The sequence below is a fragment of the Silene latifolia genome, chromosome 5 (assembly GCF_048544455.1).
Source record: "Silene latifolia isolate original U9 population chromosome 5, ASM4854445v1, whole genome shotgun sequence".
Lineage (NCBI taxonomy): Eukaryota > Viridiplantae > Streptophyta > Magnoliopsida > Caryophyllales > Caryophyllaceae > Silene > Silene latifolia.
The window spans coordinates 2,914,236-2,932,158 of record NC_133530.1 but is presented as its reverse complement, the minus strand read 5'-3'; the positions used below and the strand labels follow the sequence as shown (position 1 = coordinate 2,932,158).

Below are 17,923 nucleotides of genomic sequence, written 5' to 3'. Positions count from 1 at the left end.
ACGGATATGTCGTCTTAAACAAGAATTTGTCTTTTTATATATGAATACTATTTCCAGTAGAAACAAGACTACTTAAATATGTTACCATACCAATAATGTTTCAAAATAAAGGCTTATGAACGATAGATTGCAAGTTCGATATCCCTTGACAAAAAAAAAAAAAACCCGACATAGCTCAGATTAGCGTGTTTTCACGGTGAGTCGACACCGACAACCGCGACTTTTCCCGTGACTTTTCCTTGATCATGATCAACCGGCACTTTTCCCGTAACTCTTCATCTACATCTATATTAGCAGCTTTCATCCTCTCCAATATGTCACCGATTTCAAAACCATGTCGGATATGGGCTCTTAGCAAAGTAGAGCACATCTCTTGGGTCAAGGGAACTGACTTAGTCAATACTATTAAAAATCGATGTACATCTTCGATTTCTCCTTCGTCACCAAGCCACTCGAGGATACTCGAGAGAGTCTCTTGATGCGGAACCCAGCCCTCGTGTTCTGGCACTAATTCAAGTGCTTTCTCCATGCAAATTAAAGCCTCATCCATATGATACCGCTTGTTGTATGCACTACTAATGATGCTCCAAGCATTTGGGATTGGCGTCTTCCCCTTACTAATAATATCCTGGAGTAATCTTTCCGCTTCCACCATCAGGCCCTTCCGACAATAGCCAAGTATTAGAACATTAGGAACACGGAAATCATAAGAATTACCAGATGACTCCCACTCGTGGAATATCGTCTCCGCCTTTTCAAACGAGCCTATTTTAGCCAAAGAACCGATCATGGCCATATAATCAACATTAAATTGCGCTTTACACTCGTCTTTGTATATCCTCCACAAATTCATCATCTGAGACGAGTCCTCCAGCTTTGCATACAGAGTAATCAACCGCTTTAAGCGGACAGGGTTGCCACGAACTTCATTCTCAGCCTTTCGTAAGTAGTATATTGCCTTTTCCTCGCAATACAAGTCGATGACGTAATTAGCAATCAAACAGCATGTGGACCAGTCCATCAAACGGCGTGGTTCGTTTTCCATTATATTCAACACCTTCTCCAGCTTAGTAGTATCGGACTTCTTTGCTAAGGATTTAAGACAGATTTTTAAGCTAATAATGTCCGAGGATATACCATTTTCCTCCATCTCTATTAGCAACTTTGGAACTTCGCCAACTTGTCCGTTTTTCATATATAGGGACATAATACTGTTGTAAGCTACGGCAGTCGTGATAAACCCGTTTTCTTTCATCACCTGGAAATGAGATAGAGACTTATCTACGAGGTTTGCTTTCACGTAACATTTGAGCAGGGCACCATACATCCTTTCAGAATGATCATCCACTTTCTTAAAGAATCTTTCGGCAGCATCAACGCCGTGCACCCGACCCGTGAGATCTAGCCGCACTGCAAGATCGCCAGAATTCGGACTGCTGAAGGATCTGCTAGTCATCCACTCTGAAACCTGTCATTAACAGACAATTTTACTGATTCAACAAATCAGCATATGAGACGGTCTCACAAAACTATTCCTACATTCTACTACCACATAATGAGAGAACCCATAAGAATCAAAAGAGGTCAATATTCCGAGAGCTCAACGGTCAACCGTCAAAGCACATTATACAAAGTTTCAAACTTAAAAATTAGACATGTTATATAATCGCCCAACAAATCCAGCATCAGTAAATCACAAGTACATACTATATTCTCCCTCCGTCCGAGTCAATAGTTTACACTTTTTTTTTTCCCTCACAAAATAAAGCAAGTGTAAACTATTCACTGGAACCCATTCCTGATATGTTCAAAATATGAGATCAAACATAGGAAATAACCCATATTGGAATCTAATCACCTTGAAGCGAGGTTCCAACCAAAATTTGTTATATAAGTGTTAAAGGTTAATGCAGGCACTTCGACTGTAAGCATATCCGTATATGGCAAATCATGAGCTTGTATATGAAGTATACAACTGCAAATTAAGATCCTTTTTGTCAAACTCATTCTAAATTTTCTCTAGATCTTCCGATTTCTTAACATGTACAAACCCTATAACATAGAAAACAGATCGGATCACCTAAACCAGCTCGATAATAAGTAACAAACAATCATAACCAGAAGAGAAACTAGTAAAGGGCAAGAATAGCAAGCTCTACCCCTAAACTCCGCCTCGGACCATAATTTCAACCAACCAGCCAACCAACCCAGCCCCTACCCACATATGGGGTCAAGAGAGTTCTTATGCATATCAATGTATGCATGCAGTCTCACCCTTCAGCCTTCGCGGCGTAAAATGTGTTAACTAACACTTGAAAGCAACCCAAGGATATACCTTACCTGTTAGGGTGTACCCACACATCCAGCATCAGTAAATCACAGGTGCATACTACAGTACATATACTACATACTAACCAATTTCAAAACATGAAGTAAAACTTATATCATCACTAGTAGCGGAACCAGGATTTATAGTCAACAAAATGCAATAAGCTAAACTCGAAAACAAAAAAGTCAGAAAACTTCAATAAAAAGTTTCAAACTTGTAAGTGACAAGTCCAAGCAAGCGCCCCTACTAGCCCCACTAATTCCGCCACTAATCATATGCATGATAATATATCAAAGTTACAAACAACAACAACAACAACAACAAGAAGAGAGCCTTAGTCCCAAAATGATTTGGAGTAAACCGACATGAATCATAATATAAAACCGTCAAGGGTATCCAATTGGGCTAATAACATATCCAAGTCACAAACTTTATAACAAAGGGTAATACAACATGAATAAGAGAGCCTTAGTCCAAAATGATTTGGGGTAGGCCGACATGAATCATAATATAAAACCGTCAAGGGCATCCAATTGGGGTCGATAACATATCAAAGTTACAAACTTTATAACAAAGGGTAATAAAAAAAACATACAAAAATAAATAAATTTCAAAAAACAAACCTCAAGGGCACGATCAAAAAGCTGTTTATTACTAAGAGTATGAATAATGTTCTTAAGATCTTTATGCTTAACAACATTAACCTTCTCAAAATCATCTAACAATGGAATAATACTTTTTTTTGGTGAATTTGCACAAAATTGGACAGTTAAAGAGTGTAATGAATTTTCACATGAAGTAGAAAGCTGGGTAATTTTTCTAATTTGGGTGAAAATTAAGGGTGAATTATACTGGGGTTTAAAAGATTGAAAGGTTGATTTTGTGATTAATTGGCGCAAGAATAGTAATTTGGGGATTCCCATTTGGTTTTATTGAACTGATTGAATTGAATTGCTAAATTTACAAGGAAAATTGTTTAAGAATTGAGAAGCTAGACACTCTTCTTTTGTACTGAAACCGTCTGAATTAAACTGAACTAAATTGAACTAACCCTAACGGATCTGAAGTGAAATAAAGAGTTAATTTAATTTGTGGAGAGAGTAGTTGAACTGAACTAAATGAAAGTGAAATGAACAAAAATTAAGTCCAAAAGCACAAAGTCTTAGTGATAGCGGTAGAGTAGGCAATGGGCCGTGCTGGGCCGGCCCGCGTGCCGGCCCGTCGTGCCTTCCCCCAAAATTGGCCCGGCCCAGACACGGATATCGGGCTCCTCGGGCCGTGTCGTGTCAGGCCCACTTATCCAAACCTACGCCGCATCCCGCTCAAGGCACACGCCATTTTCGTCTTTCGGGCGTGCACACGCCCCCATGGGCTTTTCGTGCCTTTCAGTAAGTACCGCCCATGTGTTTTAATATTTTTTTTATTTAAAAAAAACGTTATATAATTGATATATTTTTAGTACTTTTTGTTTAATAAATGATGATTAATGGTTTAAATATATATTTTATTAAATATTAATGTACTTTTTGTTTAAAAAATGATAATTAATGGTTTAAATATATATTTTATTAAATATTAATGTACTTTTTGTTTAATAAATACTTACTCCGTTCCATATGATAGTTTACGTTTGCTTTATGCACGTATGTCAATGCTTGTTTTCTTTTGTTTATATCTTTAGTTACATATCATTAAAAATTATAAAAATTTGATATTCATAATGCTCTCGGTAAGACAATTTAAACAAGATCTCACATGACTATCTTTTATATCTATAAAATATACTCCCTCCTATTCTAAATAACTCTCCCTATTTCCTTTTTCGTCTATTCACAATATTCTCCCTATTTCCTTATTTGGCAAACTTTTATACTTATTTTAATCACTCCACCCTACAACAATACCCCACAATACTCATACTTTACCTTATTTTAATCACTTTACCCCACAACAATTCTTATTTTAATCACTTTATCCCACAACAATACTTATTTTAATCACACAATACCTTCCCTCTCTCCAATCTCCTACCCCACTCCAATACTTTATCATATAATACTCCCCTCCCTTAATTCTCGTGCCCTCCATGAAAGGGGAGAGTTATGTAGAATAGGAGGGAGTAATTAAAAGGCTACCCTAAAATGACTAATAAACGCCACGTAGGATCCAAAAATGCCACGTAAATGTCATGTAAATGTGAGCATCAAAACTCATTACCACGTAATTGTCTTATTTTATAGATTTAATTCATTTTTCTATAAATTAATTTAATTTATGTAACTCTTACAAATTTACATCAAAATTTCATAACTTATAATCAATATTGACATTTTAATTGAGCTTTTGTAATAAAAACATGTTAATAAATGTTATAATTTATAATTAAAATTGAGATTTTAATTTAAATTTTGGCAATAAAACATGTTTATAAATTAAAACTTTTCATATTACTTAGCATGCACCCACCATTTTTATTAACACTTTTTCCAATTTAATTCATTTTTTTAATTAAATATTATAATAAATTGATTAAAACTCTTCATAATACTTAACACCCATCAAATTAATTAAAATTTCTTCCTATCTAATTATTTTTTGTAATATAGTATGTTAATAAATTTATTAGGTTTCTTTATACTACTTAATTAAAAAGCAAGCGATAATATCTACCATTATTATTCTGCATGTCATATTTTAATTTCGGAAGATAATTTCTAAACCATTCTCATGCAAAGTAGATTGTGTAAATAATAATAATAATAATAATAATAATAATAATAATAATAATAATAATAATAATAATAATAATAATAAAGCAAACCTTTCACATTCCATTTCTCCTTACACCATATTTATGTCTATATTAGACTTCATAATACTGAGAAAAATCTATAACTCTATAATCTAAATAAAAAATCTATAATCTATAAATCTAATTAAAAGGCAAGCCAAACTATCTACCATAATCTATATGTCATATTTAATTACATACGATAATATCTTAAACCACTCTTGTATAAAGTAGATTTTGTAAAAAAAAAAAAAAATTATAATTATTAGTAATCAAGCAAACCTTGCACATTCCATTTCTCCTTACTCCTTATTTATGTTTGTATTAAATTTCATAATAATGAAAAAACGATGCTCAAAACTCAAAAGTTATGAACCTTGATTCATATTTATACTTATATTAAATTTAATAATAATGAAAAAATGATGCTCAAAAGTCATAAACGCATCCTCAATTGTTTATATATTTTTGTTGAAAACCAAAATTTATAAACCAAAATTTTTCTCATCCCTATTGTTCATAGAACTAAATGTGTCACTAATCTTCCTATAATTCTATTCCAATTAAGGTAAATGTATTAAGGTTTTAGATTATTAACTAATTTATTTCTTTTTTAGTGCAAGTTCCATTGGTATGAAGTTTTGATCACATTTTTTAACTTCATCGTGTGTATTTGTTTTGTTCTCATTTAGGGTCTACCAAGATTTGTGGTGTTGACCTATTCAAAGGTTAACATACTTACATCTCCAAGACTTCATTCATATTCCCTCTTTCTTTATCTATTTAAGAGGAAGTTTAAGTTAATAACGATAATATTGTATAAAACAAATTCCACTGTTTTGTTGGTTAATTCGCACTAATTACTGAGTTACTTTTTTGTAGGGACGATTCATTGGAGAAAAAAGACTATATGGAGAAGTAAAATATTAGGATTGCTTAAAGAACTATATATTAAAAACTAAATGTAAGATTGACGACATCAAGGTGAATGAGTAATAGTTTATTAGTTTTTTTTTTCAATTTTTTTTTATTTTGGTATTTGTTGATTTTTTTTTCATCATTTTACCTTTGAAAAAATAGCGCTCTTTAATTTATCTACTTTGATCTTTATGTTAACATGTCAATGCCCGTATTTTTAGTACACGATCTATCATGAATTATTCATGAGGTAATCTTACTATGTGATTTGATATTTTATAAAGTCTCAATTACCAGAAACACTAAAAACATCACACTAAAAACAAAGTATCCCGTGAAATTCACGGGCCACAAAACTAGTTATACATTAGAAGTTGTATTGAAGATTCTTCTCACTTATGAATAGTACACAAAAAGCAAACGTAAACAATTCAATGGAACGGAGGAAGTAATGATCAACGGGCCATTCTTCATGTCGGGCCGTGCCAAGCCAGTTGTGCCTGGTGCGTGCCGGGCTCCACCGTGCATGGGCCGTGTCGTGCCTAGGCACGGATTTCTGAAGAAAATCGCGCCAGAGCCCGTCTCAAGCCCAGTCGTGCCGTGCCCGTGCTTCCTCGATTTTCTCGCCGGGCCGGGCCGTGCCGTGCCGCCCACCGGCCCGCGGCCCTTTATGCCAACTCTAGATAGCGGCTTATACACCTGTTAACTTATAACCTAACCCCTTTTTTCAGGTTTAAGAGCCGAAAAATTTGGAGTCACGATCTCTTTTACCTAAACCCAAAATGACTTGTTAATTTAGGGTTGAGCTTGAATCTGATCCAATTAGTCTACCTGTTGGGTCAAAGATAAATAAAAATATTACTCTAATATTTATATATTATATTTAAAATAATACTTATCAAATAATTATTTTTGTACTTTTAATTATAAAAATAATTTTTTTACAACCCGTATTTTGACACTAACCTGACCCATAACCCAACCTATATCTGACCAAATCCGTATTCAACTCAACCCGCAACCTGTTTGACCAGTCTAGCTGCTTATAAGTTGTAAGTTATAAGAGCAACTCCAATGGACAACTACAATATGATGTAGCTTGATTTGTCAAATCGATTTTTCAAGCTACGCTGCTTTTTCACCACGTATCGCTCCAATGACTTTCTCAAAGATCTTGTAGCTTGCATGGGTCCACATTCTTATTTTCATCCAATAAAATAATTTAGTTTTTTTCTTTAAAAACCAAGCCATGTAGCTTGACAAAGCTACATGCTTGCAAGCTATCTTGAATTTTCCTACTCCAATGGTAAGCTACATGCTTATAATTTTGTAAATATTGCAAGCAAGTCCCTAAACATGAACCATTGGAGATGCTCTAAGTAGTTCAGGATTTTAGACTTTCAGTTTTTATTTTTTTTTAAATGGGTGGTTTTTACCCTGTGGCTTGAGAGAAAGCGGATTGCCCTTGGCCTTGTGGCAGAAGTCAGCGGTTCGAATCCGCTAATCTCCAACTCGTGAAATTGCGTATCAGCAAGAGACAAATCCATTGCTCCATACTCCATACTCCATAGACTACTTTTTCCAGTATAAACAACTCCTTAAATATGTTACCATTACAGAAATGTTTCGAAATAATGGCCTGTGAACGATAGATTGCATTCGCTTACCCTTTTCGATGACAACAAAGAAAACCCGATAAAACTCAGAAAAGCGAGAGCTTTTACGGTGAGTCGACAGTGAAAACCGTGAGCTTCACTCGATCAGCTTACTTGTTTCTTCATCTACATCTATATCAGCAGCTTTCATCCTCTCCAAAATGCCACCAACTTCATTACCATGTCGTATATTGGCTCTGAGCAAAGTAGAGTACATCTCTTGGTTCATAGGAACCGACTTACTCAATACTTCTAAAAACCGATCTACTTCTTCAATTGTTCCTTCGTCACCAAGCCACTTGAGTATGCTCAAGAGAGTTTCTTGATTCGGAACCCAGCCTTGGTGTTCCGTCACTAATTCAAGTGCTTTCTTCATGCAATCTAAAGCCTTGTCCATATTCCCACATTTGATGTGCCCACTACTAATGATGCTCCACGTATTCGAGATTGGGGTTTTCCCCTTGCTAATAATATCCTCGAGTAATTTTTCCGCTTTCTCGACCTTCCCTTTCTGACAGTAGCCCAGTAGAAGAACATTAGGAACACGGAAATCATAAGAATTACCGGATGACTCCCACTCGCGTAATATCGTCTCCGCCTCTTCAAACGCGTCTACTTTAGCCAAAGAACCGATCATGGCCATATAATCGACGTTAATTTGTGCTTTACACACGTGTTTGTGTATCCGCCATAAATTCATTACCTGGGACAAGTCACCGAGCTTTGCATACAGCGTAATCAAATGGTTTAAGCCAACAGCGTTGTCACGAATTCCACTCTCGGCCTTTTGTAAGTAGTACATTGCCTTGTCCTTACATCCCCCGTCGATGAAGTAATTAGCAATCAAACAGCATATCGACCAGTCCATTAACCGGCGTGGTTGATTTTCCATTATATTCACTAACTTCTCGAGGCCAGCAGTATCGGATTTCAATGCCAAGGATTTAAGGCAGTTTTTAAAGCTAATAATGTCGGGAGATATACCCTTTTTCTCCATCTCGAATAGCAACGTTGGAATTTCGTCAAGTCGTCCAACTTTCGTAAATAGGGACATAATGCTGTTGTAAGCTAGGGCACTTGTAACAAGCCCGTTGTCTTTCATCGTTTGGAAATGAGATAGAGACTTCTCTACGAGGTTTGCTTTCACGTAACAATTGAGTAGGACACCATGCATCCTTTCAGAATGATCGTTCACTTCCTTGAAGAATTTTTCGGCAGCATCAACGCCGTGTACCTGACCCGTGAGATCTAGTCGCACTGCAAGCTCCCCGGGATCTGCACGGCCGATAGATCTGCTAGTCATCCACTCTGAAACCTGTCATAACAGCCAATTTAACTGATTTTAAAACATAGCGAACTAAAGTAAGAGATCAAGCACAGTTAACAACGGATGTAAGGTGCAACGCGGAGTAATACAGTAAACCTCCCAAACGACAAAAGCTATTGATATTTGATATATGCATTGCGGTACAATTTTTCTTCAAATACTCAATCGTTCAAATACCGAAACTTTTCTATGTCCAAACTCAAGAAGCATCATGCAACTTCAGTGGTGTGGGAAGAATCAATTATGACGACATAATTGGAAGGAAACTAACAGCTAGTAAGCAAAATGAAAATAAGTTAAAACAATACACCACAATTTGATATGAAGACCTTTTCAGACCACGGCACTCCTCCACGAGTCAGGCAGACTAGTAAGAGATTATGATGTTCAAGATTACAGAAACCGCAGAATCAACAAATATATTAACATCGGAGTTCTAACAAACATGAGTAATATACTGATTAACTACGGTGACTTGTATTTACAGTAAGATACGTAATTGGGGGTTTGGGAAACTATTCCTTCAATCTACTATCACATAATGAGAGTTCCATAAGAATCGAAACAAGTCAATATTCCGAGAGCCCAACAGTCAACGCACATTATGGTTAGTACAGAACTACATACGGTACCATTGAAGACTTACAACAGCAGCACCATGTGCATCAAATCATATACACCTGTTCGAAAACTAATGTTACCATATCAACAGCTAAGGTATATAATCTACCAGCAATACCAAACCAAAGATACCAAAACCTCCACCATTTTGGAAGTCAACATAATAACTCTTGAGCTCAAATCGGTGCATCAGTAAATGATTATTTTCGAATTCCCATATTATCTCAATTCTCAAAGTCTCAAACCCATAGTTGCATGGTTCGGGTTTTGGTTGGTCAATCTTCAAACTGAGTTTAGTCCATGTAAGGATGGAGTTTGTTAGCAAACTAGGTCATATTTAAACCCAAATAGAGCTTTAAAAATTAGAACCCATTCCCGATATGTTCAAACCTCAAGATCAAACATGGGGAAGAAGCTTTGTTGGAATATAATCAGCTAATCACCTTAGAGACAGGCTTCCTACCAAAAAAAAATTATCTAAGTGTTCAAAGTTAACGTAAGCATAACTTTATACTGCAAATCATGAGCTTGTATGTAAAGTCTACAAATGCCGAATAAGATTCCTTTTGTCACCCTCATTCACATTATGCTCTAGATTGTCCAATGACTCCAATCTCTAAACGTATATAAATCCAATAACATAGATAAGGGCTGGGATTGCCTGGACCTCAAGAGTAAGTAACTAAGAACCATAACAAGGAGAAAAGCTAGTAAGGAGCAAGGTCTCAACTTCAAACCTCATTCCCTCATCGATTAATCCTAAATTCTTACTTGTCTAAAAAAGTTACCAAATTTTGTACCCAAAGCCATAATCCTGGCTCCACCCTTGACCACAATCACAACAAACCAACCAACGCGAGCCCTCCTCCAAAAGTCAATCAATTAGTAAGAGATTAAGATGTTCAAGATCTACATAAACAACAGAATCAAGTAATCAACAAATATATTCTCAATGAAGATCTAACAAGCGTGAGTAATTAACAACACTGACTAGTATTTACAGCTTACGATACCTAATTGGGGGTTTGGGAAACTCTTTCTACACTCTACTACCACATAATGATCCATAATTATCAAAACAAGTCGATTTCCCAGAACTCAACTCACATTATAGCTTAGTACAGAACTATATACGCCACCAAAAAAGCGCTTAAGAACTACAACAGCACCACCAAATGCACCATGTCATATGCACCTAGCATCTGGAAACAAATGGACAAATCCAGACTTATGACCTTGTTTAACATAAAGACCAAATCAATCAACTTCTTCATATGAACACCACAAAAATTCACAATGCTATACAGGATAGCACTGTTCACTTAACAGGCATCCTCTACTTCCACATTCAGAAAGTTCCATAAGATGACAAGAATCAAAACAAGTTGCTCCATACACAACTTAAACTCACTTTAGCTCACTAGATGGGACCAAAAAGCCTTGAAGAACTAAAACAGAAGCACCACGTGAATCAGATCATATACTCCTTCAATTCGAAAACATAAGTTACTCTGTACCACTTATCAACAGCTAACGTATATAATCATCCAGCAATATCCAACCAATGATACCAGATCCTTTACCATTTTGAAATTTAACATAACATCTCTTGAACTCATGTCATTCCATCAGTAAACAATTATTTCCAAATCCCACATTAGCTCAAAGTCTCAACTCTCAACCCCATGGTTGCAGGGTTCTGGTTTAGGTAGGCTGATCATCCAACTGAAACATCCGTGTTAGGATGGAATTTGTTCGCAAACTAGGTCCACAAAGGGCTTTAATTTGAACCCAATATAGTGTTATACAAGCTAGAACCCATTCCCGGTATGTTCAAAATACGAGATCAAACATTGGAAAAACCCTTAATTGGAATCTAATCACTTTGGAGCGAGTCTCGCAACCAAAATTTATTATATATAGTGTTCGAGGTTAATGCAGGCACTCCGACTGTAAGCATTGCCTCATATTGCAAATCATGAGCTCGTATGTAAATTCTACAAGTGCAAAATAAGATCCTTTTTGTCACACTCATTCTCATTTTTCTCTAGATTTTCCAATCTCTTTAACATGTACAGAACCATATAACATAGAAAACGGATCGGCTCGCCTGAGAGCCTCAATAATAAGTAAATAACAATCATAACCAGAAAAGAAACTAGTAAGGAGCGAGAGTAGCAAACTCTACCCCCCAAACCCTTAAATGTTGTGAGCAGATTATATAAAATAACAAGAAAGCCATAATCCTAGGTCAGCCCCGGACCATAATCACAACCAACCAACACAACCCTGCTCACATATGGGATCAATAGAGTTCTTATATGTATGCAGTCTCATCCCCTCATTCGCAACGCAAATGTGTTCACATTAACACCTGAAAACCAATCCCACTATCTTAACTTACCTTTGTTACCCACACCATCTCTAAATATAACAATCACCATCAATATCATTGCCAACAACAGCAAATCACAAGCCAATATACATATTACTAAGCCCATTTCAAATGTATTGGCCTTACTATCATTTCATTAGCATAACATGTTAAAAACTTATATCATCACCAGTAGCGGAACCAAGATTTATAGCTAACCAAGTTCAACAAGGTAAAATCGAAAACTTTTAACCAATAGTTTCATACTTTTAATTTCCTCAGAACCAGCAAGCTCCTGTACTAGCCCCCCTAGCTCCGCCACTGATCATATACATGATAATATATCAAATTTACATACTCCCTCTGTCCCGGTCATTTGTTGTCCTTTTCCATTTTGGGGTGTCTCAGTCATTTGTTGTCCTTTCTATTTGAATAATGAACTTGATAAGTAATTTGATCATTCTCATTCAATTTGTTCCACTTGTCATTTAGTTATTGGCCTTCTCCTCTTTCCTTGGTCTTTGTGCCAAAACGAAAGGACAACAATTGACCGGGACGGAGGGAGTACAACACAGCAACAACACCAACACCAACACCAACTATCAAATTTACATACAACAACAACATTTTGGGGTCTAAAGACATGAATCATAATCTAAAACCGTCGAGGGCATCCAATAGGGTTAGATAATATATCAAAGGTACAATCTTTATAACAAAGGATAACATAAAAAAAATACCAAATCATTTAATTTCAAAAAACAAACCTCAAGGGCACGATCAAAAAGGTGTTTATGACGAAGTGTACTAATAATCTTCTTAAGTTCATTATGTTTAACAACATTAACCTTCTCATATTCTTCAATCAATGGAATAACACTCTTTTTTGGTGAATTTGCTAAAAATTGGACAGTATTTGAGTGTAATGAATTGTCAACTGAAGTGGAAATTTGGGTAATTTTTCTAATTTGGGTAGAAATTAAGGGTGAATTATAGTGGGGTTTAAGAGATTGAAAGGTTGATTTTGTGATTAATTGGTACAAGAATAATAATTTGGGGATACCCATTTGTTTAATTGAATTGAATCACTCAGAAATTAGCAACAATTAAGAAATTAATGAAGAGAAATGTTTAGAAATGGAGAATTTAGTGATGGCTGCTTGTAATTTCGTTTCTATAGATTTTCTGGCATTTTGGTTTGGGGTTTAGGGTTTTAGTTCATTCATTCAAGTTTAGAGTTCTAGAGGTTAATGAGCTCGGCCAAAACTCGGTTTGAAATCGGTTAAGATTGCTTTCAAGTCGATTTTGACCCGAGGTTGACCAAATTCGAGTCAATTCCGAGCTTAGCAAAGTTTGGATCGAAAATTTGTTTTATTTTTTTTCATTATTTAATTCTAGTATTTTGCTTTCGTTCTTAATCAAATGTTATTTTCGTTTATATGTTAAGTATTTTATATATGCGTTTATCTTAGAATGTAGTATATTTATTGATTTATTTATTGTTAATTCGATACTAAAAAAACGTAAAGAAGATGATTCAATCGAGTTGGAGTTGAGCTCGAGCCAATTTTGAGCCTTTCTAAACTCGAGATCAAATTTCCGAGCCGATTCCAAGCTCACCCGAACTCAAGCCCAAATTAGCTCGAAGATAGTGGAATGCCCTGTGATAGAAGCCAAAGGTTCGAATCCGCTTATCTCCAACTCGTGAACTTGCTTGTTAGCAAGAGACAAATCCATTGCTCCATATAATACTTTTTCCGGTAGAAACAAGACTCCTTAAATATTTTACCATAAAAACAATGTTTCAAAATAAGGACATGTGAACAATGGATTTTCATGTTAGATTTTCCTTGACAAAAAATCCCAATAAAACTCGGAAAAGCGAGTGATTTCCGGTCAGCCTACAGTGAAAATCATGAGCATCACTTGATCAGCTTACTTGTTTCTTCATCTAAATCTATATCAGCAGCTTTCATCCTCTCCAAAATGTCACCGACTTCATTACCATGTCTTATATTGGCTCGTAGCAAAGTAGAGTACATCTCTTGGTTCATGGGAACCGACATACTCAATACTTCTAAAAATCGATCTACTTTTTCTATTTCTCCTTCGTCACCAAGCCACTTGAGGATGCTCGAGAGAGTTTCTTGATTCGGAACCCAGCCTTGGTATTGTGGCACTAGTTCAAGCGCTTTCATCATGCACTCTAAAGCCTTGTCCATATTCCCACACTTGATATGCCCACTACTAATGATGCTCCACGTATTCGAGATTGGGGTTTTCCCCTTGCTAATAATATCCTCGAGTAATTTTTCCGCTTTCTCAACCTGCCCCTTCCGAGAGTAGCCAAGTAGAAGAACATTGGGGACACGGAATTCATACACATTACCAGATGACTCCCACTCATGTAATATCGTCTCTGCCTCTTGAAACGCGTCTATTTTAGTCAAAGAGCCGATCATGGCCATATAATCAACGTTAATTTGTGCTTTACAAACGTGTTTGTGTATCCTCCACAAATTCATCATCTGCGACAAATCCCCGAGCTTTGTATACAGAGTAATCAAATGCTTTATGCCAACAGCGTTGCGACAAACTTTATTCTCGGCCTTTTGTAAGTAGTATATTGCCTTGTCCTTGCAGCCCACGTCGATGAAGGAACTAGCAATCAAACAGCACGTGGACCAGTCCATCAGGCGTGGTTCGTTTTCCATTATATTCACTAACTTCTCGAGGCTAGCAGTATCAGACTTCGATGCCAAGGATTTAAGGCAGCTTTTAAAGCTGATACTGTCTGGCTTTATACCATCTCTCTTCATCTCTGTTAGCAACTTTGGAACTTCGTCAACTTGTCCAATCTTCATATATAGGGACATAATGTCGTTGTAAGCTAGGGCACTTGTGATAAGCCCGTTGTCTTTCATCATCTGGAAATGAGATAGAGACTTATCTACGAGGTTTGCTTTCACGTAACAATTAAGCAGGGCACCATGCATCCTTTCAGAATGATCATTCACTTCCTTGAAGAATTTTTCAGCCGCATCAACTCCGTGTACCTGACTCGTGAGATCTAGTCGCACTGCAAGCTCCGAGGAATCCGCACGGCCGAAGCATCTGTTAGTCATCCACTCTGAAACCTGTCATTAACAGCCAATTCAACTGATTTTCAAATATAAAGATTAAGATACATGACTCACATGAGGGAAAACCTGTCAACAAAACACGAAAAAGAAGTTACAAACTGATCAAGTGGTCATGGTGTTCGGTTTTGTTTGTAATTCCTGTTTATAGATCAAAAATTACCATATTAGTATATCTTTATTTCAAGTTTAAAGGGTTAATAACTATATACATTGTGTTACAATTTTTCTAGTATTGACTGCTTAAGATATGTAATTAGAGTTTCATAAGAATCGAAACAAGTCAATATTCCGAGAGCTCAACAGTAAACGCGCACTATAGTTAGAACAGAACTACATACGGCACCAAAAAACTAATGCAAGCGCTTCGAATGTAATCACCTTGGAGAGAGGCTTCCTACCAAAAAAATTTATCTAAGTGTTCAAAGTTAATGCAAGCGTTCCGAATGTAAGCATAGCTATCTATCGCAAATCATGAGCTTGTATGTAAAGTCTACAAGTGCAAAATAAGATTCATTTTGTCACCCTCGTTCTCATTCTGCTCTAGATTGTCCAATCTCTAGGTGTGGACAAACCTCATAACATACATAACGGCTGGGAATGCCTGGACCTCAAGAGTAAATAACAAAGAACCATAGCAAGGAGAGAAGCTAGTAGGAAAACAAGGTCTCAACTTCAAACCCCATTCCCTTATCGATCAATCGTAAATTCTTACTTCATTAAAAAAGTTGCCAAATTTTGCTACTCAAAGCCATACTCCTGCTCCGCCCTTGACCACAATCACAACCAACCAACCAACGCAATCCCCACTCACATGTGATGTCAAGAGAGTTCTAATTTGTAAGCAGCCTCACCCCCTCATTGGCGATGTAAAATGTTTCGCATTAACACCTAAAAAGCAGCCCCACTGTCTTACCTTACCTTGTTGCCTACGTCATCTCTAAAAATGGCAATCACCATCAATGCAAGTAATGTAACAACAGTAAAACACAACTACATACTACTAACCCATTTTAAATGTATTGGCCTTATATCAATTAACTAAACAAAATAAGTTACTCCCTCCGTCTCTATCATTTGTTTACCTTTACAAACCATGGCCTTGCTCCACAACTCAATCAATTAGTAAGAAATTATGATGTTCAAGATTACATAAACCACAAAAAATACATTCTTTTTGTCACCCTCATTCTCATTTTTCTCTAGATTGTCCAATCTCTTAACATGTACAAACCCTATAACATAGAAAACGGATCAAATCGCCTAAACCTCAAGAATAAGTAACTAACAACCATAACCAGGAGATAAGCTAGGAGCAAGGTGTGGCAAACACTACCCCTAAACCAAATTCCTGGCTCCGTCCTGACCACAATCGCAACCAAACCAACCCCTGTCCACATATGGGGTCAAGAGAGTTCTTATATGTATCAATGTATGCAGCCTCACTCCCTCATTCGCAACGAAAAAAGTGTTAACATTAACACCTGAAAAGCAACCCTAAGGGTGTGTTTGGATTGAAAGATTTGGAGGGAAAAGAAAGGGAGGGAGAGTAGGGGATTAAAATCCCTTGTTTGGATAGCAAATGAGGGTGGAGGGAAATAGAGGGGGAGTGATTTGGAGAGATTCAATTTTCCTCCTCCTAGCCTAATCAAAATCTCTCCACAATAGGCAAGATTTGGAGGGAAATTGTATCCAAACACCCACTCCCCATTCCCCCTCCCCTTCCCTTCTCTCACTTTCCCTTCCCTCCTTCCCCCTCCCCTCTCTTTCCCTCCACTTTTGCTATCCAAACACACCCTTACTATCATTTCATCAGCAGAACATGTTAAAACTTATATCAGCACCAGTAGCGGAACCAGGATTTATAACTAATGCATCAAGCTGATAATATATCCAAGTTACAAACAACAATAACTTAGTCCCAAAATGATTTGGAGTCGGCCGACATGAATAATCATCTGAAACCGTCGAGGGCATCCAATAGGGTTCGATAATATATCAAAGTTACAATCCTTATAACAAAGGGTAATCTAAAAACATACTTAAATTAATAAATTTCAAAAAACAAACCTCAAGGGCACGGTCAAAAAGGTGTTTATTACGAAGAGTATGAATAATCTTCCTAAGATCATTATGTTTAACAACATTACCCTTCTCATATTCTTCAATCAATGGAATAACACTCTTTTTTGGTGAATTTTCTACAAATTGGACAGCTATAGAGTGTAATGAATTGTCAAATGAAGTAGAAAGTTGGGTAATTTTTCTAATTTGGGTGAAAATTAAGGGTGAATTAAAGTAGGGTTTAAGAGATTGGAAGGTTGATTTTGTGATTAATTGGTTCAAGAATAATAATTTGGAGATACCCATTTGTTTAATTGGATTATATCACTCAGAAATTAGCAACAATTAAGAAATTAGCGAGGAGAAATGTTTAGAGAATTTAGTGTTTGGGGTTTAGGGTTTTAGTTCATTCCTTCAATTTGGGGTTTTAGAGGTAAAATCTTTTTTTTTTTTTTTTTTTTTTTTTGCAACCGTAAATAAAGGTAAACCGAGCCTGGCCAACTCGGGTGCCACGGGCAGGGTGAATTGCGCGTGTCGGCAGAGGCTCGACACGGCAAATCTTAGGGCGGGCCACGACATAAGAATTAGTGTTTTGGCACGACATGGCACAAGCACGATGAGGCAGACATATAGACTAGGAGTAAATAATAAAAAAAACACTTAAAAACGCCCCTAAGTACAACGGTGATTGCGCCACGGCGGGA

General features: G+C 36.5%; 3 protein-coding genes across 3 annotated transcripts; all 3 read right to left on the bottom strand.

Moving 5' to 3' along the window:
- Positions 1-14: 14 nt before the first annotated feature.
- On the bottom strand, positions 15-3,344 carry LOC141656405 (pentatricopeptide repeat-containing protein At4g21705, mitochondrial-like). Its single transcript, XM_074463277.1, has 2 exons — positions 2,953-3,344; positions 15-1,468 (listed from the first exon to the last, which is right to left on the bottom strand). Exons 1-2 carry the CDS (start codon positions 3,250-3,252, stop codon positions 176-178), a joined length of 1,593 nt encoding a protein of 530 aa, XP_074319378.1. The 5' UTR covers positions 3,253-3,344; the 3' UTR covers positions 15-175.
- Positions 3,345-7,599: 4,255 nt separating this feature from the next.
- LOC141656404 (pentatricopeptide repeat-containing protein At4g21705, mitochondrial-like) lies at positions 7,600-13,195 on the bottom strand. The gene is made up of 2 exons (XM_074463276.1): positions 12,783-13,195; positions 7,600-9,008 (listed from the first exon to the last, which is right to left on the bottom strand). The coding sequence occupies exons 1-2, from the start codon at positions 13,080-13,082 to the stop codon at positions 7,791-7,793; spliced, it is 1,518 nt and encodes a 505-aa protein (XP_074319377.1). The 5' UTR covers positions 13,083-13,195; the 3' UTR covers positions 7,600-7,790.
- A 556-nt stretch (positions 13,196-13,751) lies between these two features.
- LOC141656401 (pentatricopeptide repeat-containing protein At4g21705, mitochondrial-like) lies at positions 13,752-17,660 on the bottom strand. The gene is made up of 2 exons (XM_074463273.1): positions 17,226-17,660; positions 13,752-15,152 (listed from the first exon to the last, which is right to left on the bottom strand). The coding sequence occupies exons 1-2, from the start codon at positions 17,523-17,525 to the stop codon at positions 13,938-13,940; spliced, it is 1,515 nt and encodes a 504-aa protein (XP_074319374.1). The 5' UTR covers positions 17,526-17,660; the 3' UTR covers positions 13,752-13,937.
- Positions 17,661-17,923: the final 263 nt, after the last annotated feature.